This window comes from Zonotrichia leucophrys, chromosome 22 (assembly GCF_028769735.1).
Source record: "Zonotrichia leucophrys gambelii isolate GWCS_2022_RI chromosome 22, RI_Zleu_2.0, whole genome shotgun sequence".
NCBI lineage: Eukaryota > Metazoa > Chordata > Aves > Passeriformes > Passerellidae > Zonotrichia > Zonotrichia leucophrys.
The window spans coordinates 1,052,545-1,080,281 of record NC_088191.1 but is presented as its reverse complement, the minus strand read 5'-3'; the positions used below and the strand labels follow the sequence as shown (position 1 = coordinate 1,080,281).

At 56.4% G+C, this 27,737-nt stretch overlaps 2 protein-coding genes across 4 annotated transcripts; one reads left to right on the top strand and one right to left on the bottom strand.

Moving 5' to 3' along the window:
- Nucleotides 1–1,575: 1,575 nt before the first annotated feature.
- Nucleotides 1,576–15,396, bottom strand: CNNM4 (cyclin and CBS domain divalent metal cation transport mediator 4). The gene is made up of 7 exons (XM_064731307.1): nt 13,969–15,396; nt 8,004–8,079; nt 7,731–7,939; nt 6,889–7,058; nt 4,856–4,955; nt 3,458–3,627; nt 1,576–1,872 (listed from the first exon to the last, which is right to left on the bottom strand). The coding sequence occupies exons 1-7, from the start codon at nt 15,380–15,382 to the stop codon at nt 1,630–1,632; spliced, it is 2,382 nt and encodes a 793-aa protein (XP_064587377.1). The 5' UTR covers nt 15,383–15,396; the 3' UTR covers nt 1,576–1,629.
- Nucleotides 15,397–15,941: 545 nt separating this feature from the next.
- LMAN2L (lectin, mannose binding 2 like) lies at nt 15,942–27,547 on the top strand. Of its 3 annotated transcripts, none has more exons than XM_064731305.1 (9): nt 15,942–16,087; nt 16,405–16,523; nt 17,637–17,754; nt 19,666–19,748; nt 21,025–21,057; nt 23,206–23,367; nt 24,823–24,937; nt 25,016–25,135; nt 26,091–27,547. In XM_064731305.1, exons 2-9 carry the CDS (start codon nt 16,452–16,454, stop codon nt 26,231–26,233), a joined length of 846 nt encoding a protein of 281 aa, XP_064587375.1. In that variant the 5' UTR covers nt 15,942–16,087; nt 16,405–16,451; the 3' UTR covers nt 26,234–27,547. The 3 variants fall into 3 exon arrangements, with proteins under 3 accessions (XP_064587375.1, XP_064587373.1, XP_064587374.1); XM_064731303.1 differs by lacking the exon at nt 15,942–16,087 and adding an exon at nt 16,176–16,318; XM_064731304.1 differs by lacking the exons at nt 15,942–16,087; nt 21,025–21,057 and adding an exon at nt 16,176–16,318.
- The last annotated feature ends 190 nt before the right edge of the window (nt 27,548–27,737 follow it).

Here is a 27,737-nt window from a genome sequence, read left to right as displayed (position 1 = left end):
CCCTAAAAAATCCCCGGGCCAGCAGGGAAGGGGCTGGGATTGATCCAGGAGACCCCAAAAACACCAGAGAGGGGTCGGGACTCCCATGGCAGGAGATCCCAAAATGGTGGAGGAGACCCCAAAGGGCTGAGGAGACCCCAAAGGTTTGGGATTCCCATTCCAGGATGGGAAGGAGAACCTAAAGTGATGGAGATCCCATCCCAAGGATCCCAAAGGTTTGGGGTGTCCATCCCGAGGGTCCTGGAAGGTTTGGGGTGTCCATCCCGAGGGTCCTGGAAGGTTTGGGGTGTCCATCCTGGGGTCACGGCAGGGTTTGGATGGAGCCTGGAAGGTTTTGGGGTTCCCACAAGGTTTGGATGGACCCTGAAAGGATTGAGATGTCCACCCTGGGGTTTCTGGAAGGGTTGGGATGTCCATCCCAAGGGTCCTGGAGGGGTTGGCCTGTCCATCCCGCGGTTCCTGAAAGGTTTGGATGGACCTGGAAGGGTTGGGATGTCCATGTCCATCCCAGATCTCCAGGAGGGTTGGTCTGTCCATCCTGGGATTCCTGAAAGATTTGGATGGACCCCGGAAAGGTTGGGGTGTCCATGTCCATCCCAGATGTGGCAGGGTTGGGGTGTCCATCCCAGATCTCCTGCAGGATCAGGATGTCCATGTCCATCCCAGATCTCCTGCAGGATCGGGGTGTCCATGTCCATCCCAGATCTCCTGCAGGATCGGGGTGTCCATGTCCATCCCAGGTCTAGCAGGGTTGGGACGTCCATGTCCATCCCAGGTTTCTGAGCAGGATTGAGATGTCCACGTCCATCCCAGATCTCTGGCAGGATTGAGATGTCCATGTCCATCCCAGATCTCCTGGCAGGGTTGGGGTGTCCATGTCCATCCCAGGTCCCCTGGCAGGATCAGGATGTCCATGTCCATCCCAGGTCAGGATGTCCATGTCCATCCCAGATCTGGCAGGGTTGGGATGTCCATGTCCATCCCAGGTCTCCTGGCAGGGTTGGGGTGTCCATGTCCATCCCAGGTCAGGATGTCCATGTCCATCCCAGGTTTCCTAGCAGGATTGAGATGTCCATGTCCATCCCAGATCTGGCAGGATCAGGATGTCCATGTCCATCCCAGATCTGGCAGGATTGAGATGTCCATGTCCATCCCATATCTGGCAGGATCAGGATGTCCATGTCCATCCCAGATCTGGCAGGGTTGGGGTGTCCATCCCAGGTTTCCTGGCAGGATCAGGATGTCCATGTCCATCCCAGATCTAGAAGGGTTGGGGTGTCCATGTCCATCCCAGATCTGGCAGGGTTGAGATGTCCATGTCCATCCCCGATCTCCTGGCAGGGTTGGGGTGTCCATGTCCATCCCAGGTCCCCTGGCAGGGTTGGGGTGCCCACCCAGGGTCCCCACAGCGGCGCCCCCACCCCACCCGGAGCTCCCTGAGCCGTTGGCGCCGTGCCCGCTCCGTGCCCGCTCCGTGCCCGCTCCGTCCGTCCCGCGCCGCGCCGGGCTGGAACAGCAGCAGCAGCGAATCCCAGCTCCTCCATGCCCTCCATCCCCTGCAGCTCCTCCTCCTCCTCCCGGGAAGGTCCGTGCACGCCGGGCTCGCCGAGGCGGCCGGCGCGGCCGGGGTCAGATGTTCTCGGTGCCGCTGTGGTTGCCGCGCCGGCTCAGGCAGTTCCTCTCGTTGAGCAGGCTCGTGGTCTCGTCGGCCGGCGCCGGCGCCTCCGTCCTCTCCGTCCTCTCCGTCCTCTCCGTCCTCTCCGGCCTCTCCGCCGCGCCCGGCTCGGCCCGGGGGGCGCCGCCGTCGGGGGACTGGGGGCAGCTGTCCATGCGCGAGGCCAGCAGCCCGTTCTGGTACTCCTGGCGCGTGATCTGCGCGGGACAGCGCGTGGGACGGGGGCGCGGGGGCACCAGAGCCCACGGGGATGGGATGGCCATCACAGAATGGGGCAGGAGAGCCCACGGGGATGGGATGGCCGTCACAGAGGGGACAGGAGAGCCCAAGGCGGGATGCCACCAATGGGCAGAGAGCCAAAGGATGGGAGCCATCCAAAAGGGCACGAGACCCCACGGGGATGGAATTGCCATCACAGAGGGCGCATCGATGGAATTCCCATCCAAAATGGGGCATTGATGGAATTGCCATCCAAAATGGGGCAGGAGAGCCCACGGGGATGGGATGGCCATCACAGAATGGGGCAGACCATGGGATGGAAATGCCATCACAGAGGGTGGCATCAATGGAATTCCCATCCCAAATGGTGAGGAGACCTAAGTGTTGGAATTCCCATCGCCAAAATGGGGCACTGATGAATCCCATCCAAAAGGGTAAAAGCTCCTAAAATTATGGAATTCCCACCCAGATGTCCCCAAAACAGCCTGGCAGAGCACTTGCTCATCCCAAATATTCAAGACCCAACAGGTTGGGAATCCCATCCCAAAGAGTTTTCCAGGCCCTGAGGGGTTGGGAATGGGGTGATGGGTCGGGAATCCCATCCCAAAGGGTTCCCTGGCCCTGATGTGTCAGGAATCCCATCCCAAAGGGTTCTCCCATCCCAAAGGTTCTCCCGCCCTATGGCCCAGGATTCCATCCCAAGGGCCCTCCCAGCCATGATGGGTCAGGAATCCCATCCCAAAGGGTTCCCTGGCTCTGATGGCCCAGGAATCCCATCCCAAAGGGTTCTCCCACCCCAGATGGGTCGGGAATCCCATCCCACAGGGTCTCTCCCATCCCAAAAGGATTTCCCAGCCCCGATGGGTCAGGAATCCCATCCCAAAGGGCTCTCCCAGCCATGATGGGTCAGGAATCCCATCCCAAAGGGCTCTCACAGCTCTGATGGGTCAGGAATTCCATCCCAGCCCATGGCTCGATCCCATCCCAAAGGGTTCCCTGGCTCTGATGGATCAGGAATCCCATCCCAAAGGATTCCTCCCATCCCAAAGGGTTCTCCCACCCCAGATGGGTCGGGAATCCCATCCAAGGCTCTCCCAGCATGAGGTCAGAATTTCCATCCCAAAGGGTCTCACAGCTCTGATGGGTCAGGAATTCATCCCAGCCCCATGGCCCAGGAATCCCATCCCAAAGGATTCCCTGGCTCTGATGGGTCAGGAATCCCACCCCACCCCAGAGGGGTCAGGAATCCCACCCAAGGGTCCCTCCCACCCACAGGGTCCCTCCCACCGCAGGTCCATCCCACCTACAGGGTCCCTCCCATCCCCACAAGGTCCCTCCCACCCCAAAGGTCCCTCCCACCCCACAGGGTTCCCTCCCATCCCCAGGCCCTCCCACCCAGGCCCTCCCACCCCCAGGTCCCTCCCACCCCACAGGGCCCCTCCCACCCCACAGGGCCCCTCCCACCCCCAGGCCCCTCCCACCCCACAGGGTCCCTCCCACCCCACAGGGTCCCTCCCATCATCCCCAGCCCCCTCCCCGCCCGGTGCCCCCCGGGCCGCTGACCTTGACGAACTGCAGGTCGGTGAGGGCGCGCACGCTGAAGTCGGCCACGTACTGCGCGCTGAGCTGGTTGTTGCTGCCGCTGGCCGGCGACGAGATGGAGTCGGAGCGCTCGTGGTAGCTCAGCGAGGCCGAGCGGTTCAGGCCGCTCATGTGGGACGGGGAGCGGATCTCTGGGGGCAGCGGGGGCTGGGATCGTCCTCTGCTCCTCCCCAACGTTCCCAGCCCAGCTTTCCTACCCATTCTGAAGAGCTCGCCCCCCTAATTTGGGTTTTCGCCCCGTTCCGAAGGCAGAACTCTTTGGGTTTCTGGGATTGCCTCGTAGAGGTTTGGGTTTAAGTTTAGGTTTAGTAAAAGAAATTTAAAGTTTTTAGGGTGGGATTCTAAACTTAAAGTCTTCCTAACAGGGCAGGTTTAACAAGAATCCCATTTTCTACCTGTTTTAAATCCAGAATGGGTTTCTGGAATTCCCTCATGAAGGTTTGGATTTAGGTTTAGGATGGAATTGTGAAAGTTAAACTCTTCCTAGCAGCAGAGGTTTAACAAGAATCCCATTTTCCACCCTGTTTTGAATCCAGAATGGGTTTCTGGAATTCCCTCATGGAGGTTTAGGTTTAAGTTTAGGTTTAGGATGGGATTGTGGAAGTTAAACTCTTCCTAACAGGGCAGGTTTAACAAGAATCCCATTTTAAAGAATTTAACAAGAATCCCGTTTTAAATCCAGAATGGGTTTCTGGAATTCCCTCATGAAGGTTCAGATTTAGGTTTAGGATGGAATTGTGAAAGTTAAACTCTTCCTAACAGGGCAGGTTTAACAAGAATCCCATTTTAAAGAATTTAACAAGAATCCCGTTTTAAATCCAGAATGGGTTTCTGGTTAAGTTTAGGTTTAGGATGGGATTGTGGAAGTTAAACTCTTCCCAGCAGCAGAGGTTTAACAAGAATCCCATTTTCAGCCCCATTCTAAAGGCAGAAAGGGTTCCTGGAATTGTCTTTTGGAAGTTTAGGTTTAAGGTGGGATTGTGCAAATTAAACTCTTCCTAACAGGGGCAGGTTTAACAAGAATCCCATTTTCTGCCCCATTCTAAATCCAGAATGGGTTTCTGGAATTCCCTCATGGAGGTTCAGATTTGGGTTTGGGTTTAAGGTGGGATTCCAGAACTCTTCCTAACAATGGAGATTGAACAAGAATCCCATTCTCCACAGGGGAAAGGAGTTCAACTTCTGCAATCCCACCCTAAACCTAAACCTAAACCTAAACCTAAACCTAAACCTAAACCTAAACCTAAAGCTGAACCTCTGTTGTCCCCAGGACCCGGATGGGCTTTGGAACCTCTGGAATCTCCCGTTCCCAGCTCCAGCTCCCACCCAGGACCCCGGGGAGGTTCTGGAGATGCTCACCAGATCCTGGAGGAGGACTCAGGGCCATCACCCCGTAGTAGGAGAAGGCTCCAGCCTCGAACTTCATGCACTCCTTGCCGGCCTCCACCTCCACCTTGCCCTGCAGGGAGAAACAACAGTGATCCATGTCCAGATCCCGAGGGATGGGATCCCATGGGAATTGTCCAAATCCCATGGGAACTGTCCAAACCCCAAGGGAGGAGATCCCATGGGAATTGTTAAAAATCCCACAGGAATTGTCCAAATCCTATGGGAATTGTCCAAACCCCAAGGGATGAAATCCCATGGGAATTGTCAAAAATCCCACAGGAATTGTCCAAATCCTATGGGATGAGATCCCATGGGAATTGTCCAACCCCCAAGGGATGAGATCCCATGGGAACTGTCAAAAATCCCACAGGAATTGTCCAAATCCTATGGGATGAGATCCCATGAGAACTGTCCAAACCCCAAGGGATGAGATCCCATGGGAATTGTTCAACAGCCAAGGGATGAGATCCCATGGGAATTGTCCAAACCCCAAGGGATGAAATCGCATGGGAATTGTCAAAAATCCCACAGGAATTGTCCAAATCCCATGGGATGAGATCCCATGAGAACTGTCCAAACCCCAAGGGAAGAGATCCCATGGGAATTGTCCAACCCCCAAGGGATGAGATCCCATGGGAATTGTCCAAACCCCATTGGAATTGTCCAGATCCCAAGGGATGGGATCCCCATGGGAATTGTCCAAACCCCAAGGGATGAGATCCCATGAGAACTGTCCAAACCCCAAGGGAAGAGATCCCATGGGAATTGTCCAAACCCCAAGGGATGAAATCGCACGGGAATTGTCAAAATCCCACAGGAATTGTCCAAACCCCCAAGGGATGAGATCCCATGGGAATTGTTCAAATCCCACGGGAATTGCCCAAGGGATAAGAGCCCACAAGAACTGTCCAAATCCCAAGGGAATTATCAAAATCCCAAGGGAGGAGATCCCACAGGAACCTTCCAAACCCCAAGGGATGAGGTCCCACAGGAATTGTCCAAACCCCAGAGCCTGAGGAACCTCAGAAGTGCCCAAATCCCTCAGGAACTCCTCAAACCCCAGGGGCTGAGGTCCCTGAAGAGCTCCCCAGATTCCAAGGGCTGAGGTGCCTCAGGAACTCCTCAAACCCCTCAGGATCTCCCCAAACCCCTCAGGAACTCCCCAAACCCCTCAGGATCTCCCCAAACCCCTCAGGATCTCCTCAAACCCCTCAGGATCTCCTCAAACCCCTCAGGATCTCCCCAAATCCCTCAGGAACCCCCCAAACCCCAGGGCTGAGGTTCCACAGGAACTCCTCAAACCCCTCAGGATCTCCCCAAACCCCTCAGGATCTCCCCAAACCCCTCAGGAACTCCCCAAACTCCAAGGTCTGAGATCCCTCAGGAACTCCCCAAACCCCTCAGGAACCCCCAACCCCCAGGGCTGAGGTTCCACAGGAACTCCCCAAACCCCTCAGGATCTCCCCAAACCCCTCAGGATCTCCCCAAACCCCTCAGGATCTCCTCAAATCCCTCAGGAACTCCCCAAACTCCAAGGTCTGAGATCCCTCAGGATCTCCCCAAACCCCTCAGGAACCCCCCAAACCCCAGGGCTGAGGTCCCACAGGAACTGTCCCAACCCCAAGGTCTGAGGTCCCTCAGGATCTCCCCAAACCCCTCAGGAACCCCCCAAACCCCAGGGCTGAGGTTCCACAGGAACTCCTCAAACCCCTCAGGATCTCCCCAAACCCCTCAGGAACTCCCCAAACTCCAAGGTCTGAGGTCCCTCAGGATCTCCCCAAACCCCTCAGGATTTCCCCAAACCCCTCAGGATCTCCCCAAATCCCTCAGGATCTCCCCAAACCTCTCAGGATCTCCCCAAACCCCTCAGGAATTGTCCCAACCCCAGGGCTGAGGTCCCTCAGGATCTCCCCAAACCCCTCAGGAATTGTCCCAACCCCAGGGCCGAGGTCCCACAGGAACTGTCCCAACCCCAAAGCCCAGGGTCCCTCGGAGGTGCCCACCTGCAGGATGAGGATGAAGTAGTCGGCCGGTTTGTTCTTGCAGTACAGGAAGTGCCGCGGGGATTTCTTGTTCTCCTCGTCGAACTTCAGCTCCTGGATGACGTCCGAGTACTTGAGGAGCCGCAGCAGGATCTTCTCCGAGATGAAGTTGGGGGTGAAGAGGGTCACCTCTGAGAGGGGCAGAAGGTCAGGGATGGCTTTAATCCCACCAGGTGGAAGTGAATCTCCATCCTGGGATGGCTGGGAGACCCTTGGGGCTGGAATGTCCATCCTGGGATGGTCTAGGAGACCCAAAGGGCCAGAATGTCCATCCTGGGATGGTCTAGGAGACCCTTGGGGATGGAATGTCCACCCTGGAGGACTCCAAAGGGCCAAGATGTCCATCCCAGATGTCCCAAAGAAGCCATCAAGACCCAAAGCACCAGGACACCCATGTCCAACCTTGTCCCCTCCCATTTTGGGTGGGATGGACGCAACAAAAAATGGGACAAGAGCCAAAATTTCTGCTTGGAGTGACCAGAGAGGACACAGAGACTCTGTGAGCTCCTCCAGCTCCAAGATCCTCCAGTCCCCAAGATGTCCCAACCCTGGGATGTCCCCAGGATGTCCCAAACCCTGGGATGTCCAAGCCATGGGATGTCCCCATGATGTCCCAGCCATGGGATGTCCCCAAGATGTCCCAACCATGGGATGTCCAAGGATGTTCCAGCCCTGAGATGACTCCAGGACATCCCAAACCCTGAGATGTCCCATCCATGAGATGTCCCCAAGATGTCCCAACCCTGGGATGTCCCAACCCTGGGATGTCCCCAGATGTCCAGCCCTGGGACGGCCGCACTGACCGGTGGACAGGAAGCGGTGGGCAGCCAGCAGGAGCTGAGGTGACACCTTGACCTTCAGCTCGTTGTCGGGGTCCTTGAAGGCCGAGAAGTCCCGCCGGTTCTTGTGGTTGCACACCTTCTTCCTGCTGCGGTTGTCAACTGTGGGGAGCAGCGGGGTCACCTCCAGGAGACCACCAGGAACCCCAAAATGGGAACTTGTGGGGAGGGATCTCCAACCTATGAGGTGTCGGACCGTCGGATCTCCGACTGATGCCTCGAGACGTCCCAGCGCACAGCCCCAGCACCTCGTAGAAGGGGTCACCCTCACCCTCGTTGTTCACCTTCTGCACGATGGCCAGGTGGGACTTCCCTGTGGACACGGGGAGGGTTGGAATGGGACAGCCTTGGGATGTCCCCAGGGTGTCCCCAGGATGTCCCAACCATGGGATGTCCCCAGCCCTGGGATGTCCCCAGGATGTCCCAACCATGGGATGTCCCCAGCCCTGGGATGTCCCCAAGATGTCTCAACCATGGGATGTCCCCATGATGTCCCAGCCATGGGATGTCCCCAGGATGTCCCAACCATGGGATGTCCCCAGGGTGTCCCCAGGATGTCCCAGCCCTGAGATGTCCCCAGGATGTCCCAGCCCTGGGATGTCCCCAGGATGTCCCAGCCATGGGATGCCCATAGGATGTCTCAGCCATGGGATGTCCCCCGGATGTCTCAGCCATGGGATGTCCCCAGGGTGTCCCAGCCCTGAGATGTCCCCAGGGTGTCCCAACCATGGGATGCCCATAGGATGTCTCAGCCATGGGATGTCCCCAGGATGTCCCAACCATGGGATGTCCCCACACTGTGATGTCCCAAAATGTCCCAGCCCTGAGATGCCCCCCAGGATGTCCTAACCATGGGAGGACCCCAAGATGTCCCAGCCCGTGGGATGTCCCCATACTGTGATGTCCCCAGAATGTCCCTGAGATGCCCCCAGAATGTCCCAACCATGGGATGTCCCCAAGATGTCCCAGCCATGGGATGTCCCCAGGATGTCCCAACCCTGGGATGTCCCCCAGGATGTCCCCAAGATGTCCCAGCCCTGGGACGTCCCCAAGATGTCTCAGCCATGGGATGTCCCCAGCCCTGGGATGTCCCCAAGATGTCTCCAGCCCCCCAGATGTCCCCAGGATGTCCTAACCATGGGATGTCCTCAGGATCTCTCAGCCCTGAGACGTCCCCATGGTGTCCCCAAGATGTCCCCAGCCCTGGGATGTCCCCACCCTTCCATGTCCCCAAGATGTCCCAGCCCATGGGATGTCCCCATGGTGTCCCAGCCCTGGGATGTCCCCACCCTTCCATGTCCCCACCCCGTCCCAGCCCATCCCGTCCCTCCCTGGAGCAATAAACTCATTAAAACCTAAACGAGCCCTTGGGCTGGGCTCCCTCCCACAGTAACGACACTAATTAAACCTCCAATGTAATGACACTAATTAACCCCGTTAAAGCTGGGGAAGAGGTGCCCGCGAGGCTGAAGGCACCGTGGGGTGTGGGATCAGCCTGGTGTTCCTGGGATGTCACCGTCACCACCAGGATTCCCTTTCTGCCACCTGAGTGTCCCCACCTTGTCCTGCTCCATCTCCACCCCAAACCTGCCCGGATCCCAAAACAAATCCCAAACTGTCCTCACCTCAGAGTCCTCACCTTGTCCTGCTCCATCTCCATCCCAAACCTTCCTTGATCCCAAAACAAATCCCAAACTGTCCTCAAGGCTTTCCATGGAGTGTCCTCACCTTGTCCTGCTCCATCTCCACCCCAAACCTGCCCTGATCCCAAAATCCCTGATCCCAAATAAATCCCAAACTGTCCTCACCTGAGTGTCCTTTCTCCATCTCCACCCAAACCTGCCCTGATCCCAAATAAAATCCCAAACTGTCCTCACCGAGTGTCCTCACCTTGTCCTGCCATCCCAAATCTCCTATCCCAAACCATGCACCGGATCCACAAAACAAATCCAAACTGTCCATCTCATCCTCTCCATCTCACAATAAATCCCTGATCCCAAAACAAATCCCAAACTGTCCCCACCTCAGTGTCCCCACCATGTCCTGCTCCATCTCCACCCCAAATCTGCTCATCCCAAAATAAATCTCCTCTTCCTCCCCACCTGAATGTCCTCACCATGTCCTGCTCCATCTCCACCCCAAACCTGCCCTGATCCCAAATAAATCCCTCTCTGTCCCCACCTGAGTGTCCCCATTTCATCCTGCTCCATCCCCACCCCAAACCTTCCCTCCCTGACCTTCTCCACCCTTTAATTCCATTCCCCACCAGCTCCCGGGCACTGAGGAAAAGCTGATTTTAGGGGAATTTTAGCTGATTAGGAAAATCTGGGATTTTAGGGGATCCCAGGTCCCATTTTCGCTCCTCCCTCGCCTGCAGGGCCAGGAAAAGTTGGTGCCTGGAGGGCTGGAGAAAGGATTTCACCATTTCTGATGGTGGGGTGGGACAGGTGAGTCAGGATGAGCAGCCTGGGAGCGGCCCTGGCACAGCAAACACGGCCAAAGGGCACCGGGGAGGGCAGGCTGGGGTCACCAAGGGGGGGACAAACCCCAGGAACCCCAAATGGGCAGGGGGAGGAACAGGGAGGTCCCTGGAGGGGTTTGGGAACCCCTAAAAGTCCTGGAGGGGTTCAGGAATCCCTAAAAGTCCTGGAGGGGTTTGGGGATCCCTAAAAGTCCTGGAGGGGTTCAGGAATCCCTAAATGTCCCTGGAGGGGTTCATGGAATGCTGGAGTGGTTGGGAGGAACCTCAGGGCTCATCCAGTCCCTCTGTCCCAGGTGGCTCCAACCTGGCCTTGGGGACACTTCCAGGGATCCCCAGTTCCTCTGGGAATTCCATCCCAACCAGGAATTCCTTCCCAAAATCCCATTAAAATCCCCATTCTTCCATTTGGGAGCCATTCCCCGGGCCCTGTCCCTCCATGCCTTGTCCTCAGGCCCTCTCCAGCTCTTCTGGAGGGTTCTGAGCTCTCCTTGGATCCTTCCCTTCTCCAGGAGAACATTCCCAGCTCCAAGAGAACATTCCCAGCTCTCCTGGATCCAGGTGATCATTCCCATCTCCAGAAGAACATTCCCAGCTCCAGGAGAACATTCCCAGCTCCAGGTGAACATTCCCAGCTCTCCCTTCTCCAGGAGAACATTTCCAACCCCAGAAGATCATTCCCTGCTCCAGGTGACCATTTCCATCTCTCCCTTCTCCAGGTGACCATTCCCATCTCCAGGTGACCATTCCCATCTCCACAAGAACATTCCCATCTCCAGGAGAACATTCCCAGCTCCAGGAGAACATTCCCATCTCCAGGAGAACATTCCCAGCTCCAGAAGAACATTCCCATCTCCAGGAGAACATTCCCATCTCCAGGAGAACATTCCCATCTCCAGGAGACCATTCCCATCTCCAGAAGAACATTCCCATCTCCAGGTGACCATTCCCATCTCCAGGTGACCATTCCCATCTCCAGGTGACCATTCCCATCTCCAGGAGAACATTCCCATCTCCAGGAGAACATTCCCATCTCCAGGAGAACATTCCCAGCTCCAGGTGACCATTCCCATCTCCAGGAGAACATTCCCATCTCCAGGAGAACATTCCCAGCTCCAGGAGAACATTCCCATCTCCAGAAGAACATTCCCATCTCCAGGTGAACATTCCCAGCTCCAGAAGAACATTCCCAGCTCTCCTGGATCCAGGTGACCATTCCCATCCCCAGGTGACCATTCCCAGCTCCAGGAGAACATTCCCATCTCCAGAAGAACATTCCCATCTCCAGGTGACCATTCCCATCTCCAGGAGAACATTCCCATCTCCAGAACATTCCCAGCTCTCCCATCCCATCTCCAGAGGGAAATTCCCCACTCAACCCCCAGAGATGGGAAGGAATTGTCCCCCCAAGGGCAGCAGCACCAGTGCCCTCCCCTGGGGCACAGCTCCAACCCCACAATTAACACAACCGCGTTAATCGCTCCCTCTCCTGCCTCTGATCCAGCTCCTGAACCCACCAGGAATTATGGGGTCACCTCCAAAACCCCACAAAACCCAAACCCCACAATTTCCCAACCCCACCGATTCCCAGCCCCACAAATTCCCAGCCCCACAAATTCCCAGCCCCACAAACCACCAACCCAAACAATTCCAACCCCATCAATTCCAACCCCACAATTTCCCAACCCCACCGATTCCCAGCCCCACAAATTCACAACCCCACCAATTCCCAACCCCACAAACTCCCAGCCCCACAAAACCCCAACAATTCCCAGCCCCACAGATTCCCAACCCCACAAACTCCCAACCCCACAAATTCCCAACAATTCCCAACCCCAACAATTCCCAGCCCCACAAATTCCCAACCCCACCAATTCCAACCCCACCAATCCCCAACCCCAACAATTCCCAACCCCACAAATCCCCAACCCCACAAATCCTCAGCCCCACAAACTCCCAGCTCCTGAGCCGTGCTGGAGAACCAGCAGGGCTGGGATTTGTGCCCGGAAGGAAGGAAGGGAGCAAAGAGGGATCCTAAATCCCTTAATCAGGATCGGGGCAGGGAAAGCTCTGCCAGCAGCCACCACAACCCCGAGCCCTCAGCCCTCGGCACTCACTGGGTTTGGGAATCAATGTTCCCCCACACCTGGAGGGGTTTGGGAACCCCCAAATGTCCCTGGAGGGGTCTAAGTCACCCCTGGAAGAGTTTAGGAATCCCTAAATCACCCCTGGAGGGATTTAGGAATCCCTAAATCACATCTTGAGGGGTTTGGGAACCCCTAAATTATCCCTGGAGGAGTTTAGGAATCCCTAAATGTCCCTGGAGGGTTTGGGAACCCCTAAATGTCCCTGGAGGGGTCTAAGTCACCCCTAGTGGGGTTTAGGAGTCCCTAAATCACCTCTGGAGGGGTTTGGGAACCCCTAAATGTCCCTGGAGGGGTTTAGGAATCCCTCATTCATCCCTGGAGGGCTTTGGGAACCCCTAAATCACATCTGGAGGGGTTTGGGAACACCTAAAATGTCCCTGGAGGGATCAAAATCACCCCTGGAAGAGTTTAGGAATCCCTAAATCATCCCTGGAGGGATTTAGGAATCCCTAAATGTCCCTGGAGGGATTTAGGAATCCCTCAATCACATCTGGAGGGGTTTGGGAACCCCCAAATGTGCCTGGAGGGGTTTGGGAACCCCTAAATCACCCCTGGAAGAGTTTAGGAATCCCTAAATCATCCCTGGAGGGATTTAGGAATCCCTAAATCACATCTTGAGGGGTTTGGGAACCCCTAAATCATCCCTGGAGGAGTTTAGGAATCCCTAAATGTCCCTGGAGGGATTTAGGAATCCCTAAATGTCCCTGGAGGGATTTAGGAATCCCTAAATCACCTCTGGAGGAGTTTAGGAATCCCTAAATCACCCCTGGAGGGGTTTGGGAGTCCCTCAATATCCCTGGAGGGGTCTAAGTCACCCCTAGTGGGGTTTAGGAGTCCCTAAATCACATCTGGAGGGTTTTGGGAACACCTAAATGTCCCTGGAGGGATTTGGGAATCCCTCATTCATCCCTGGAGGGGTTTAGGAATCCCTAAATGTCCCTGGAGGGATTTGGGAATCCCTCAATGTCCCTGGAGGGATTTAGGAGTCCCTAAATGCCCCTCACCAGCCCAAAACGAAAGAATTCCTTCCCAAAATCCCATCTCAACCAGGACATGGAATCATGGAATGGTTTGGGTTGGAGGGAACCTTAAATTTGGTGACCTCCTGTCTGTCCCTGAGCTGTCACTCGTCCCCTTGTGTCTGTGGCCACTCTGGCCTGGCCAGCTCCACCCTGGAGACCAAAACCCCAGGATTTTCCTCCCACACCTCCAGGACCTCCAGGATTTTGAGTTTTTGAGCTCCTCCAAAGACCAAAACCCCCCTGGCATTTCCCTCCCACACCTCCAGGATCCCCTCCAAAGTTGTTGAGTTTTTGAGCTCCTCCAAAGACCAAAACCCCAGGAATTTCCTTCCCAGCCCCTCCTCACCTTTCTGAGCTCCTCCAAAGACCAAAACCCCCCTGGCATTTCCCTCCCACACCTCCAGGATCCCCTCCAAAGTTTTTGAGCTCCTCCAAAGACCAAAACCTCCAGAATTTCCCTCCCACACCTCCAGGATCCCCTCCAAAATTGTTGAGTTTTTGAGCTCCTCCAAAGACCAAAACCCCCAGGAATTTCCTTCCCAGCCCCTCCTCACCCTTTTTGAACTCCTCCAGCATGGCGTCCAGCTTGGTGTCGTGGAACACCACGTGCACGGGGTGGTTGTAGAACTTGGTGATGGTCTTGAGGGGCGTGCAGTCGTCGGGGTCCACGAAGGCCAGGTCCTTGACGTAGAGGATGTCCATGATGTTGGACCTCTCGTCCTCGTAGACCGGGATGCGCGTGTAGCCGCTCTCCATGATCTCCGACATGGTGTTGAAGTCCAGGATGGCGTCGCTGTTGATCATGAAGCAGTTCTGCAGCGGCGTCATCACGTCCTCCACCGTCTTGGTGCGCAGCTCCAGCGCTCCCTGGATCATGTTGAGCTCCTCCCTCACCAGGTCGTTGTAGGGCTCCGTCACCTTCAGCATCTCCACCAGCTTCTCGCGGTTGTACACGGTGCCGATCTCCTGGCCCAGGATGCAGTCCAGCAGCTTGCTGATGGGGTAGGACAGCGGGAAGGTGACCAGCATGAAGAACTTGGTGACCACGATGGTGTTGGCGCCCACGGCCAGCCCGTGGCGCGAGCACAGCGCCTGCGGCACGATCTCGCCGAAGATGACGATGCCGATGGTGGAGGCCACCACGGCGCCGATGCCGGAGCCGATCAGGTCGTCCAGCAGGATGGTCAGCGTGGTGTTCACCAGCACGTTGCCCAGCAGCAGCGAGCAGAGCAGGTAATTCCCTTTCCTGCGGATGGGCTCGATCTTGCGGGCGTAGCGCTTCTCCTTGTCGGTGCCGCAGTTCTGCACGATCCTCAGCTCCATGGGGTCGAGCGCCATCAAGCCCAGATTGAGCCCGCTGAACATCCCCGAGAGCACCAACAAGCCCGCGATCAGGATCACCTGCAGCCACAGCGGCAGCAGCGACTTCTTCTCCTCCAGCACCAGCACGTGCCCGTCGGGGCCCTGGTGCGGCAGCCAGGGCTGCCCGGGCCGCCGCTGCGAGCACAGCACGTACGTCTTGGCGCGCTCGTCCTTGCGCAGCGGCTGCACCCGCACCCGCAGCAGGGCCGAGGTGTCGCGGGGCTCGGCGGGGCCCGGCCGCACCACCAGGTCCTGCGAGCGCTCCTGGCACGTGGCGTTGCCGCTCGAGGCGTTGCCGCCCGGCCGCAGCTCGGCGAAGGCCACGCGCTCGGCGGCGCCGGGGCCCAGCCCCAGCCCGTAGAGGCGCAGCAAGGCCTCGCTGCCTTCCGTGAGGCGGATGGGCCCGCGCTCGGCCGCCCCCGCCGGTGCCACCGCGGCCGCCGCCGCCGGTTTGGTGCTCTCCTCCAGGCGCAGCCCCAGCACCACGGTGTCGGCCGCGGGCACGGCGCCGCCGGGCAGCGCCAGCAGCAGCAGCAGCGGCGGCAGGAACGGGCCCGGCGAGAGCGGGGTCCCCCCACAGCCGCCGCCGCCGCCGCCCGCCGCCATGTTGGGCACTGGCGGGAGCGTCACGCACGGGCGGACGCGGCCGCGCGGTGACGTCACGCGCGGAGGGCACGCCCCGCTCGGGGAACGGCGGCCGGTTGGACACGCCCCCCCGAGGGTGACTTCACTCGGGACACGCCCCCTCGGGGAACGGCGGCCGGTTGGCCACGCCCCCTCGAGGGTGACGTCACTCCCGGCGCGCCCTGGATGGTTCAATGAGGTCACTCCCGGGTGACGTCATACGTGGAACCCCACCCAGAGGAGGAGAAGGACGCTCTGGCCACGCCCCGAGCGGTTACGTCACGCAGAGACACGGCCCCTCCTCACGGGTTGTAGCGAAACTCTTAAAGAGACATGCCCCTGCTGTGACGTCACGCACAGGACCACGCCCCCGGTCACTTCTCTGGCCTCGCCCCCTCGGTGACACCTTTGATGTGACGTCACACCCGCAACAGGGAGAAGCGACTCTGGGGGCACCCGCGCGGTGACGTCACCTGGAGGGCTACGCCCACGCTGAGGGAGTCACACTGCTGGGGGCACAGGGACACGCCCCGTGTGACGTCACTCCGCCCGGGGTGGCACCGGGACCTCGGGGGTGGCACTACGACCCGGGAGAAGGGAGGTCACCTAGCTCCATGGCGGCTGCCATCACCAGGAATCGGAACTACATTACCCATCATCCCCCTCGCACCTCCAGCTGACTGACAGGTTATTTACAAATCATCATTGGCACTTCCTCTAGTGGGCGGGGACAGCGGTGCGTGCCAGCCAATGGGCGCGCGGGGCGGGCCGCGGCGCGGCGGGGGAAGATGGCGGCGGCGGGCCGGTGGCGGGCCGGGCTGGCCCTGCTGGCCGTGCTGCTGGGGCTCGGCGGGACGGCGGCCGAGCAGACCGAGGAGCACCTCAAACGCGAGCACTCGCTGTCCAAGCCGTACCAGGGTGAGCGGGGAGGGCGGGCGGGGCCGGCGGAATGCGGCGGGTACCCGGTGCCGGTGGCCGGTACCGACGGTTCGTGTGGGCCGCAGGTGTGGGCTCGGCCAGCTCGGGGCTCTGGGACCTGCTGGGCAACGCCATGGTCATGACCCAGTTCATCCGCCTCACCCCCGACGTGCAGAGCAAGCAGGGAGCCGTGTGGAACCGGGTGGTGAGTGGGGACACCGGGAGGGGAGAGGAGGGGACTGGGATGGGATCCATGGGATGGGATGGGATCAATGGAATGGGATCAATGGAATGGGATCAATGGGATGGGATGGGATGGGACGGGATCAATGGAATGGGATCAATGGGATGGGATCTGTGGGATAGGAGGGGATGGGATCAGTTGGATGGGATCCATGGGATGGGATCAATGGGATCAATGGAATGGGATCCATGGGATGGGATCCATGGGATGGGATGGGATCCATGGGATAGGATCAATGGGATAGGGGATCCATAGGGTGGGATGGAATGGGATGAGATCAGTGGGGTGGGATGGGATCAATTGGATGGAATGGAATCCATGGGATGGGATCGATGGGATGAGATCCATGGGATGGGAAGGGATCCATGGGATGGGATGGGATCCATGGGATGGGATCCATGGGATGGGATGGGATTGATGGGATAAGATCAATGGGATGGGATGGGATCAATGGGATGGGATGGGATCCATGGGATGGGATCCATGGGATTGATGGGATAAGATCAATGGGATGGGATGGGATCAATGGGATGAGATGGGATTCATGGAATGGGGAAAGAGTCAGGATTGGGATTGGGATTGGGTCAAGAGAGAGTTGGCATCAAGATTAGGATCAAGACTGGGACTTGGGCAGGGTTAGAAGAAAATCAGCATCGGGATTGGGATTGGGGCAGGGTCAGGAGAGGGATTCCCAAACTGGGAATTGGATTCCCAAAGCAGGAATCGGATTTTTCCTTGGAATTCCGTCTCCCAAAAAACCCGCCAGGACTCCCTCAGAGCACGGAATGAATTGGCAGCTAATTAATAATTATTAATAATTGCAATTAGCAGCTGCTCCTGAGGTTTTCCTGCTGCTTATTGGGTTTTGTTGGAGTCACTCCCTCAGTGTTCAACCCTTGGGTGACAACCAATTTCCTGGGATTAATGATGTTTTTTTGGGAATTAACGATGGTTTTTTTGGGATTAATCACCCAGGATCCGGTGAAGGGTGCCCAGGGCATGGTGGGTGTGGATTTAGGGACTGAGGAATTCCCAAATTTCCCCATTTTTCCCCCTTTTTCCCCTCCCTGCCAGCCCTGCTACCTGCGGGACTGGGAGATGCAGGTGCACTTCAAGATCCACGGGCAGGGCAAGAAGAACCTCAACGGAGACGGATTCGCCATCTGGTACACCAAGGACAGGATGCAGCCGGGTCAGCACCTGGGGACAGGGCCTGGGGACACCTGGGACACCTTGGAGAGGGCTTGGGGACACCTTGGATAGGGCTTGGGGACACCTTGGAGACCTTGGAGAGAGTTTGGGGACACCTGGGACACCTTGGAGAGGGTCTGGGAACACCTTGGACACCTTGGAGAAGGTTTTGGGGACACCTTGGACATCTTGGAGAGGGTTGGGGGACACCTGGGAGACCTTGGAGAAGGGTTGGGGACACCTTGGGGACCTTGGACAGGGCTTGGGGACACCTGGGACACCTTGGAGAGGGTTTGGGGACACCTTGGAGACCTTGGAGAGGTTTTGGGGACACCTGGGACATCTTGGAGAGGGTTTGGAGGACACCTGGGACACCTTGGAGAAGGTTTTGGGGACACCTTGGAGACCTTGGAGAAGGTTTTGGGGACACCTGGCACACCTTGGAGAAGGGTTGGGGACACCTTGGACATCTTGGAGAGGGTTTGGAGGACACCTGGGACACCTTGGACAGGGCTTGGGGACACCTGGGACACCTTGGAGAGGGTTGGGGGACACCTTGGAGACCTTGGAGAAGGGCTTGGGGACACCTGGGACACCTTGGATAGGGCTTGGGGACACCTTGGACATCTTGGAGAGGGCTTTGGGAGCACCTTGGAGACCTTGGAGAGGGTCTGGGGACAGCTTTCAGAGGCTTTGAGGACACCTTGGACAGGACTTAGAGCAGCCTGGACTTGGGGGACACCATGATAGGGCTTGGGGACACCCTGGACAGGGCTTGGGGACACCTGGGACACCTTGGAGAAGGGTTGGGGACACCTTGGACATCTTGGACAGGGCTTTGGGAACACCTTGGAGACCTTGGAGAGGGCTTGGAGCATCCTGGATTTGGGGGACATCTTGGACAGGGCTTGGGGACACCATGGACACCTTGGAGAAGGTCTGGGGACACCTTGGAGACCTTGGACAGGGTTTGGGGACACCTTGGAGACCTTAGAGAGGGTTGGGGGACACCATGGACACCTTGGAGAAGGTCTGGGGACACCTTTCAGAGGCTTTGGGGACACCTTGGACAGGGCTTAGAGCAACCTGGACTTGGGGGACGTCTTGGACAGGGCTTGGGGACACCTGGGACACCTTGGAGAGGGTTTGGAGCAACCTGGACTTGGGGGACACCTTGATAGGGCTTGGGGACACCATGGACACCTTGGAGAAGGTTTTGGGGACACCTGGGACACCTTGGAGAAGGTTTTGGGGACACCTTGGACACCTTGGAGAAGGTTTTGGGGACACCTTGGAGAAGGGTTGGGGACACCTGGGACACCTTGGACAGGGCTTGGGGCAACCTGGACTTGGGGGACATCTTGGACAGGGCTTGGGGACACCTTGGATGCCTTGGAAAAGCGTTTGGGGACACCTGGGACACCTTGGAGAAGGGTTGGGGACACCTTGGACACCTTGGACAGGACTTAGAGCAACCTGGATTTGGGGGACACCATGATAGGGCTTGGGGACACCATGGACAGGGCTTGGGGACACCTGGGACACCTTGGAGAAGGTCTGGGGACATCTGGGACACCTTTCAGAGGCTTTGGGGACACCTTGGACAGGACTTAGAGCAACCTGGATTTGGGGGGACACCTTGGAGAAGGTTTTGGGGACACCTTGGAGACCTTGGAGAAGGGTTTGGAGCAACCTGGACTTGGGGGACACCATGATAGGGCTTGGGGACACCTTGGAAAAGGGTTTGGGGACACCTGGGACACCTTGGAGAAGGTTTTGGGGACACCTTGGAAAAGGGTTTGGAGCAACCTGGACTCATGGAGAACATCCGTGGGATGGGACTGGATGGTCCTTGAGGACTTTCCCAGACCAGTGACAAAACTTCTTCCCGACGTTTCTTTTCCCCTTCCAGGACCCGTTTTTGGGAGCAAGGACAACTTCCTGGGGCTGGGGGTGTTCGTGGACACCTATCCCAACGAGGAGAAGCAGCAGGAGGTGAGAGCTCCTCATCCTCTGAGCTCCTTCCTCCTCCTCCTCCTCCTCCTCCTCCTCCTCCTCCTCCTCCTCCTCCTCCTCCTCCTCCTCCTCCTCCTCCTCCTCCTCTTCCCATTCCTTTTCCACATTTCTTCTTTTTTTTGGTCAGGGAAATTGGGAGAGGATTTTCGAGCTGAGCTCCAAAAAAAAAATCCAAAAAAAGATCTCCAGAAAGGTCAAAAATAGATCCAAAAGGACAAAAAGAGCTCTAAAAAAATCAAAAAGAGCTCCAAAAAAATTAAGAAGAGCTCCAAAAAAATTAAGAAGAGATCTAAAAGATCTAAAAGGTCATAAAGATCTCCAAAAAGATCAAAAAGAGCTCCAGAAGGACAAAAAAAAAAAGCTCCAAAAAACCAAAAAGACCTCCAAAAGGTCAAAAGAGCTCCAAAAGATGAAAAAAGAGCTCTAAAAGATCAAAAAAGATCTCTAAAAAGATCAAAAAGAGCTCCAAAAAGGTCAAAAATACCTCCAAAAGATCAGAAAGAGCTCCAGAAAGGTCAAAAAGAACTCCAAAAGATCAGAAAGAGCTCCAGAAGATCAAAAAGACCTCTAGAAGGTCACAAAGAGCTCCAAAAATATCAAAGAGTTCCATAAGATCCAAAGGAGCTCCAGAAACACCAAAAGAGCTCCAAAAAGAGCTCCAAAAGGAGCCTTCAAAAGGACAAAAAGACCTCTAGAAGGTCACAAAGAGCTCCAAAAAATCAGAGTTCCATAAGATCCAAAGGAGCTCCAGAAACACCAAAAGAGTTCCAAAAGTAGCTCCAAAAGGACAAAAAGACCTCTAGAAGGTCATAAAGAGCTCCAAAAAGACCAAAAGACCTCTAGAAGGTCACAAAGAGCTCCAAAAAATCAAAGAGTTCCATAAGATCCAAAGGAGCTCCAGAAACACCAAAAGAGCTCCAAAAAGAGCCTTCAAAAGGACAAAAAAACCTCTAGAAGGTCATAAAGAGCTCCAAAAAGACCTCTAGAAGGTCACAAAGCTCTCCAGAAAAGACAAAAGGAGCTCCAGAAAGGTCAAAATATCAAAAAGAGCTCCAGAAACACCAAAAGAGCTCCAAAAGGAGCCTTCAAAAGGACAAAAAGACCTCTAGAAGGTCACAAAGAGCTCCAAAAAGACCTCTAGAAGGTCCCAAAGGTCTCCAGAAAGGAGGAGAAGCGCATTTTCCGTGGTTTTGGGCCCTGCTGGACTCTGTGACTGTGTTGCTCTCTCTTGCTTTGTGCTAATCGTGGAGGGCAGGCTCAGAAGAGGAGGTACAGCCCTGGAAACCAGGTACTGCCTCCTGCTGTCCCACCACCTGGAGCTCCCCGTTCCCACCTCCAGGAACCCCGGCAGAGGCTGCATGGACACGGAATGGGGGCTCGGTGCTGGACTGGTGGGAGACGATCCTGAGGGATGGACCTTGGGGTCATCCCGGTGGTGTTTGAGGAGATTTTGGGGGTTTGGGATCTCCAGGAGTGGAGTTTGGGGTCATCTCGGTGGTTTTTGAGATCCTTGAGGTTTGGGATCCACAGGGATGGACCTTGGTGTCATCTCAGTGGTTTTTGAGATTTTTGGGGTTTGGGATCCACAGGAGTGGAGTTTGGGGTCATCCCGGTGGTGTTTCAGGAGATTTTTGGGGTTTGGGATCCACAGGGATGGACCTTGGTGTCATCTCGGTGGTGTTTGAGATTTCTGGGGTTTGGGATCCATAGAAGTGGAGTTTGGTGTCATCCCGGTGGTGTTTGAGGAGATTTTGGGGGTTTGGGATCCACAGGGATGGACCTTGGGGTCATCTCGGTGGTTTTTGAGATTTTTGGGGTTTGGGATCCACAGGGATGGACCTTGGGGTCATCTCAGTGGTTTCTGAGGAGATTTCTGGGGTTTGGGATCCACAGGGATGGACCTTGGGGTTATCCTGGTGGATTCTGAGGAGATTTTTGGGGTTTGGGATCCCCAGGAGTGGAGTTTGGGGTCATCTCAGTGGTTTCTGAGATCCTTGAGGTTTGGGATCCACAGGGATGGACCTTGGGGTCATCCCGGTGGTGTTTGAGGAGATCATTTGGGGTGAAGGACTTTGGGATCATTCCAGTGTAGGTTGGAGAACTTTGGGGTCATTCCCATGTTGTGTTGAGCAGATCTCAGTGGGTGAAGGACTTTGGGATCATTCCCACATTGGCTGTAGGACTTTGGGATCACGGTTGGAGAACTTTGGGATCACTCTGCTCTTTCACTGAGCTGATTCCTGTGGGGTGAAGAACTTTGGGATCGTTCCAGTGTAGGTTGGAGAACTTTGGGATCATTCCAGGGTTGGTTGAAAGAGTTTGGCATCATGGAAGGACTTTGGGGTCGCTGTTGGAGAACTTTGGGATCACTCTGCTCTTCCACTGAGCTGACTCCTGTGGGGTGAAGAACTTTGGGATCATTCTCATGTTGTGTTGAGCAGATCTCTGTGGGGTGAAGGACTTTGGGATCATTCCCACATTTCTTGAAGGACTTTGGGATCGTGGTTGGAGAACTTTGGGATCATTCCAGGGTTGTGTTGAGCAGATCTCTGTGGTTGTAGAACTTTGGGATCGTGGTTGTAGAACTTTGGGATCATGGTTGTAGAACTTTGGGATCACTCTGCTCTTCCACTGAGCTGACTCCTGTGGGGTGAAGAACTTTGGGATCATTCCAGTGTAGGTTGGAGAACTTTGGGATCATTCCAGGGTTGTGTTGAGCAGATCTCAGTGGGTGAAGGACTTTGGGATCATTCCCATTTTGGTTGTAGACCTTTGGGATCATGGTTGTAGACCTTTGGGATCATGGTTGTAGAACTTTGGGATCACTCTGCTCTTCCACTGAGCTGACTCCTATGGGATGAAGGATTTTGGGATCATTCCAGTGTAGGTTGGAGAACTTTGGGATCATTCTCACATTTCTTGATGGACTTTGGGATCATTCCCACATTTCTTGAAGGACTTTGGGTTCATGGTTGGAGAACTTTGGGATCACTCTGGTCTTGCACTGAGCTGATTCCTGTGGGGTGAAGAACTTTGGGATCATTTCCATGTTAGTTGGAGAACTCTGGGATCATTGCAGTGTTGGTTGAAGGACTTTGGGATCATTCCCATGTTGGTTGTAGGACTTTTGGGATCACGGTTGTAGAACTTTGGGATCACTCTGCTCTTCCACTGAGCTGATTCCTGTGGGGTGAAGGACTTTGGGATCGTTCCAGTGTAGGTTGGAGAACTTTGGGGTCATTCCAGGGTTGTGTTGAGCAGATCTCTGTGGTTGTAGACCTTTGGGATCGTGGTTGTAGACCTTTGGGACCACGGTTGTAGACCTTTGGGATCACTGTGCTCTTGCACCGAGCAGCTCCATCCCCGCCCCACATCCCCTCCCCTTGATCCCAAACCTCCTGCAGGATCCCAATCCCCGTTTTCCCCCCTCGGGCAGCGCGTGTTCCCCTACATCTCGGCCATGGTGAACAACGGCTCGCTGACCTACGACCACGACCGCGACGGGCGCCCCACCGAGCTGGGCGGCTGCACCGCCATGGTGCGCAACCTGCACCACGACACCTTCCTGGTCATCCGCTACGTCAAGAGGAGACTCACGGTCAGTCTGGGGGCTCCAGGTGGGATCTGGGTGGGTTTGGAGGTTCCTGGTGGGATCTGGGTGGGTCTGGAGGCTCCAGGTGGGATCTGGGTGGGTTTGGAGGTTCTGGGTGGGTTTGGAGGTTCCAGGTGGGATCTGGAGGTTCCAGGTGGGATCTGGGTGGGTCTGGAGGTTCCAGGTGGGATCTGGGTGGGTCTGGAGGTTCCAGGTAGGTTTGGAGGTTCCAGGTGGGTTTGGAGGTTCCTGATGGGATCTGGGTGGGTTTGGAGGTTCCAGGTAGGTTTGGAGGTTCCAGGTGGGTTTGGAGGTTCCTGGTGGGATCTGGGTGGGTTTGGAGGTTCCAGGTGGGTTTGGAGGTTCTGGGTGGGTTTGGAGGTTCCAGGTGGGATCTGGAGGTTCCTGGTGGGATCTGGGTGGGTTTGGAGGCTCCAGGTGGGTTTGGAGGTTCCAGGTGGGTTTGGAGGTTCCAGGTGGGATCTGGAGGTTCCTGGTGGGATCTGGGTGGGTTTGGGGGCTCCAAGTGGGATCTGGGTGGGTTTGCAGGTTCCAGGTGGGTTTGGAGGTTCCAGGTGGGATCTGGAGGTTCCAGGTGGGATCTGCAGGTTCCTGGTGGGATCTGGGGGGGTTTGGGGGCTCCAGGTGGGTTCTGGGTGGGTTTGGAGGTTCCTGGTGGGATCTGGGTGGGTTTGGAGGTTCCAGGTGGGTTTGGAGGTTCCAGGTGGGATCTGGAGGTTCCTGGTGGATCTGGGTGGGTTTGGGGGTTCCAGGTGGGATCTGGGTGGGTTTGGGGGTTCCAGGTGGGATTCCGGAGTGGATTTGGAGGCTCCAGATGGATTCCTGAGTGCGTTTAGGATTCTCCAGTGGATTTGAGGATTCTAGGTGGGATTCCCAAGTGGATTTGGGACTCCTGAGTGGATTTGGGGTCTCCAGGTGGGATCTGAGTAGGTTTGGAGCTTCCAGGTGGGATTCCCAAGTGGATTTGGAGGCTCCAGGAGGGATTCCCAAGTGGATTTGAGGTTCCAGGTGGGATTCCCAAGTGGATTTGGGATTCCCGAGAGGATTTGGGGCTCCAGGAGGGATTCCCAAGTGGATTTGGGGTCTCCAGGTGGGATTTGAGGGTTCCAGGAGGGGTTCCTGGGTGGATTTGGGGGTTCCAGGAGGGGTTCCCGGGTGGATTTGGGGGTTCCAGGAGGGATTCCCGAGTGGATCTGGGGTCTCCAGGTGGAATTTGAGGGTTCCAGGAGGGGTTCCCGGGTGGATTTGGGGGTTCCAGGAGGGGTTCCCGGGTGGGTTTGGGGTTCCAGGGTGGATTTGGGGGTTCCAGGAGGGATTCCCGGGTGGGTCTGGGGTCTCCAGGTGAGATTTGAGGGTTCCAGGAGGGGTTCCCGGGTGGATTTGGGGTCTCCAGGAGGGGTTCCCGGGTGGATCTGGGACAGGCCCGGGTGGTCCCTGCAGGTGCTGATCGACATCGACGGCAAGCACGAGTGGCGCGACTGCATCGACGTGCCCGGCGTGCGCCTGCCCCGCGGTTACTACTTTGGGACATCCTCGGTCACCGGGGACCTCTCAGGTACGGCCTGGGGGGCTCCCGGGGGGTCTGGGGGGTCCGGGGGGGTTCTGAAATGGATTTGGGGTTTTGTTTTTGCAGACAACCACGACATCATCTCGCTGAAGCTGTACCAGCTGACGGTGGAGAGGACGCCCGAGGAGGAGAAACGGGACCGGGAGGTTTTCCTGCCCGTGGTGGACAACCTGAGGCTGCCGGGAAGTGAGTGGGGTTTGGGGAGTGTCCCGTCTCAGAATCCCATCCCAGAATCCAGAATCCCATCCCAAAATCCAAAATCCCATCTGAAAATCCCATCCCAGACTCCCATCTCAAAATCCCATCCCAAAATCCCATCCCAAAATCCCATCCCAGACTCCCAGACTCCCATCTCAAAATCCCATCCCAAAATCCAAAATCCCATCCCAAAATCCCAAACTTCCATCCCAGAATCCAAACTCCCATCTCAAAATCCCATCCCAAACTCTCACCTCAGAATCCCATCCCAAACTCCCAGACTCCCATCTCAAAATCCCATCCCAGAATCCAAACTCCCAGCCCAAAATCCCATCCCAGACTCCCATCTCAAAATCCCATCCCAAAATCCCAAACTCCCATCTCAAAATCCAGAATCCCATCCCAAAATCCCAAACTCCCATCCCAAAATCCAGAATCCCATCCCAGAATCCAAAATCCCATCTGAAAATCCCATCCCAGACTCCCATCTCAAAATCCCATCCCAAAATCCAAACTCCCATCCCAAAATCCCATCCCAAAATCCAGAATCCCATCCCAGAATCCAAAATCCCATCTGAAAATCCCATCCCAAAATCCAAACTCCCAGCCCAAAATCCCATCCCAGACTCCCAGCCCAAAACCCCAAACTTCCATCCCAAAATCCCATCTCAAAATCCAAAATCCCATCCCAAACTCCCAGACTCCCATCTCAAAATCCCATCCCAAAATCCCAGACTCCCATCTCAAAATCCCATCCCAAAATCCCAAACTCCCAGCCCAACCCTGTTCCTCATCCTCAGATCCCAAATCCCATCCTAAATCCCATCCCAAACCCCAAATCCCATCCCAAACCCCAAACCCCAAATCCCACCCCAAACCCCAAATCCCATCCCAAACCCCAAATCCCACCCCAAATCCCAAACCCCAAACCCGTGTCCCGCAGTGGAGGCGCCCCTGGAGCCCATGAGCGGCCTGGCCCTGTTCCTCATCGTCTTCTTCTCGCTGGTGGCCCTCGTCTTCGCCATCGTCATCGGCATCATCCTCTACAACAAGTGGCAGGAGCAGAGCCGCAAGCACTTCTACTGACCCCTGACCCCTGGGGGGCCACATCCTCATTGCCACCCGTGCCAGGGTGCCAGGGAACCCCTAAAGGACGGTGCCAGCCTGGCTGAGGAGTTCTGGAATGTTCCCTGGCAGAGACTTCCCAGAGCTTCTCCATTGTTGTGGCCACCACAGAGACCTCCCAGTTGTCACCATCTGGCTGTGGCCACCAGAGCTCCCTCCTGGCTAGTGGTGCCACATCCTCATTGCCACCCGTGCCAGGGAACCCCTAAAGGATGGTGCCAACCCAGCTGAGGGGTGCAGAGACTTCCCAGAGCTTCTCCATTGTTGTGGCCACCAGGAATCCACCAGATGAGCTCCCTCCTGGGCTAGTGGTGGCCACATCCTCATTGCCACCCGTGCCAGGGTGCCAGGGAACCCCTAAAGGACGGTGCCAGCCTGGCTGAGAAGTTCTGGAATGTTCCCTGGCAGAGACTTCCAGCGCTTCTCCATTGCTGTGGCCACCAGAGACTTCCCAGTTGTCACCATCTGGCTGTGGCCACCAGAGCTCCCTCCTGGGCTTGTGGTGCCACATCCTGATTGCCACCCGTGCCAGGGAACCCCTAAAGGACGGTGCCAACCTGGCTGAGGGTGCAGAGACTTCCCAGAGCTTCTCCATTGTTGTGGCCACCAGAGACTTCCCTGCTCTTCTGTTGCTGTGGCCACCAGAGCCCCACCCTGGCAAGAACTGGTCAAACCCACCTTGCCACCTGTGCCAGGGCATCAAGGACCCTCCAAATCCTTGGCATGGGGACGGTGCCAACCCAGCTGAGGGGTGCAGAGACTTCCCAGAGCTTCTCCATTGTTGTGGCCACCAGAGACTTCCCAGTTGTCACCATCCAGCTGTGGCCACCAGAGCTCCCTCCTGGGCTAGTGGTGCCCACATCCTGATTGCCACCCGTGCCAGGGTGCCAGGGAACCCCAGATCCCTGGCATGGGGACGGTGCCAACCCAGCTGAGGGGTGCAGAGACTTCCCAGAGCTTCTCCATTGTTGTGGCCACCACAGAGACCTCCCAGTTGTCACCATCCAGCTGTGGCCACCAGAGCCACACCCAGGCTAGTGGTGCCACATCCTCATTGCCACCAGTGCCAGGGTGCCAGGGAACCCCTAAAGGACGGTGCCAGCCTGGCTGAGGAGTTCTGGAATGTTCCCTGGCAGAGACTTCCAGCGCTTCTCCATTGCTGTGGCCACCAGAGACTTCCCAGTTGTCACCATCCAGCTGTGGCCACCAGAGCTCCCTCCTGGGCTGGTGGTGCCACATCCCCATTGCCAGCTGTGCCAGGGAACCCTAAAGGATGGTGCCAGCCTGGCTGAGGAGTTCTGGAATGTTCCCTGTTCCTGTTGCTGTGGCCACCAGGAATCCACCAGATGAGCTCCCTCCTGGGCTAGTGGTGGCCACATCTTCATTGCCACCAGTGCCAGGGTACCAGGGAACCCCAGATCCCTGGCATGGGCACGGTGCCAACCCAGCTGAGGGGTGCAGAGAC

Coding starts and splice junctions, on each gene's coding strand:
- CNNM4 (XM_064731307.1), bottom strand. CDS start 15,382: ATGGCGGCGGGCGGCGGCGGCGGCGGCTGTGGGGGGACCCCGCTCTCG. Junction 4,956..6,888: donor ACTTCATCCTCATCCTGCAG/GTGGGCACCTCC, acceptor TTCTCCCTGCAG/GGCAAGGTGGAGGTGGAGGC. Junction 3,628..4,855: donor GAGTCCTCCTCCAGGATCTG/GTGAGCATCTCC, acceptor CGCTGCCCCCAG/AGATCCGCTCCCCGTCCCAC.
- LMAN2L (XM_064731303.1), top strand. CDS start 16,189: ATGGCGGCGGCGGGCCGGTGGCGGGCCGGGCTGGCCCTGCTGGCCGTG. Junction 17,755..19,665: donor CAAGGACAGGATGCAGCCGG/GTCAGCACCTGG, acceptor TTCCCCTTCCAG/GACCCGTTTTTGGGAGCAAG. Junction 23,368..24,822: donor ACGTCAAGAGGAGACTCACG/GTCAGTCTGGGG, acceptor TGGTCCCTGCAG/GTGCTGATCGACATCGACGG.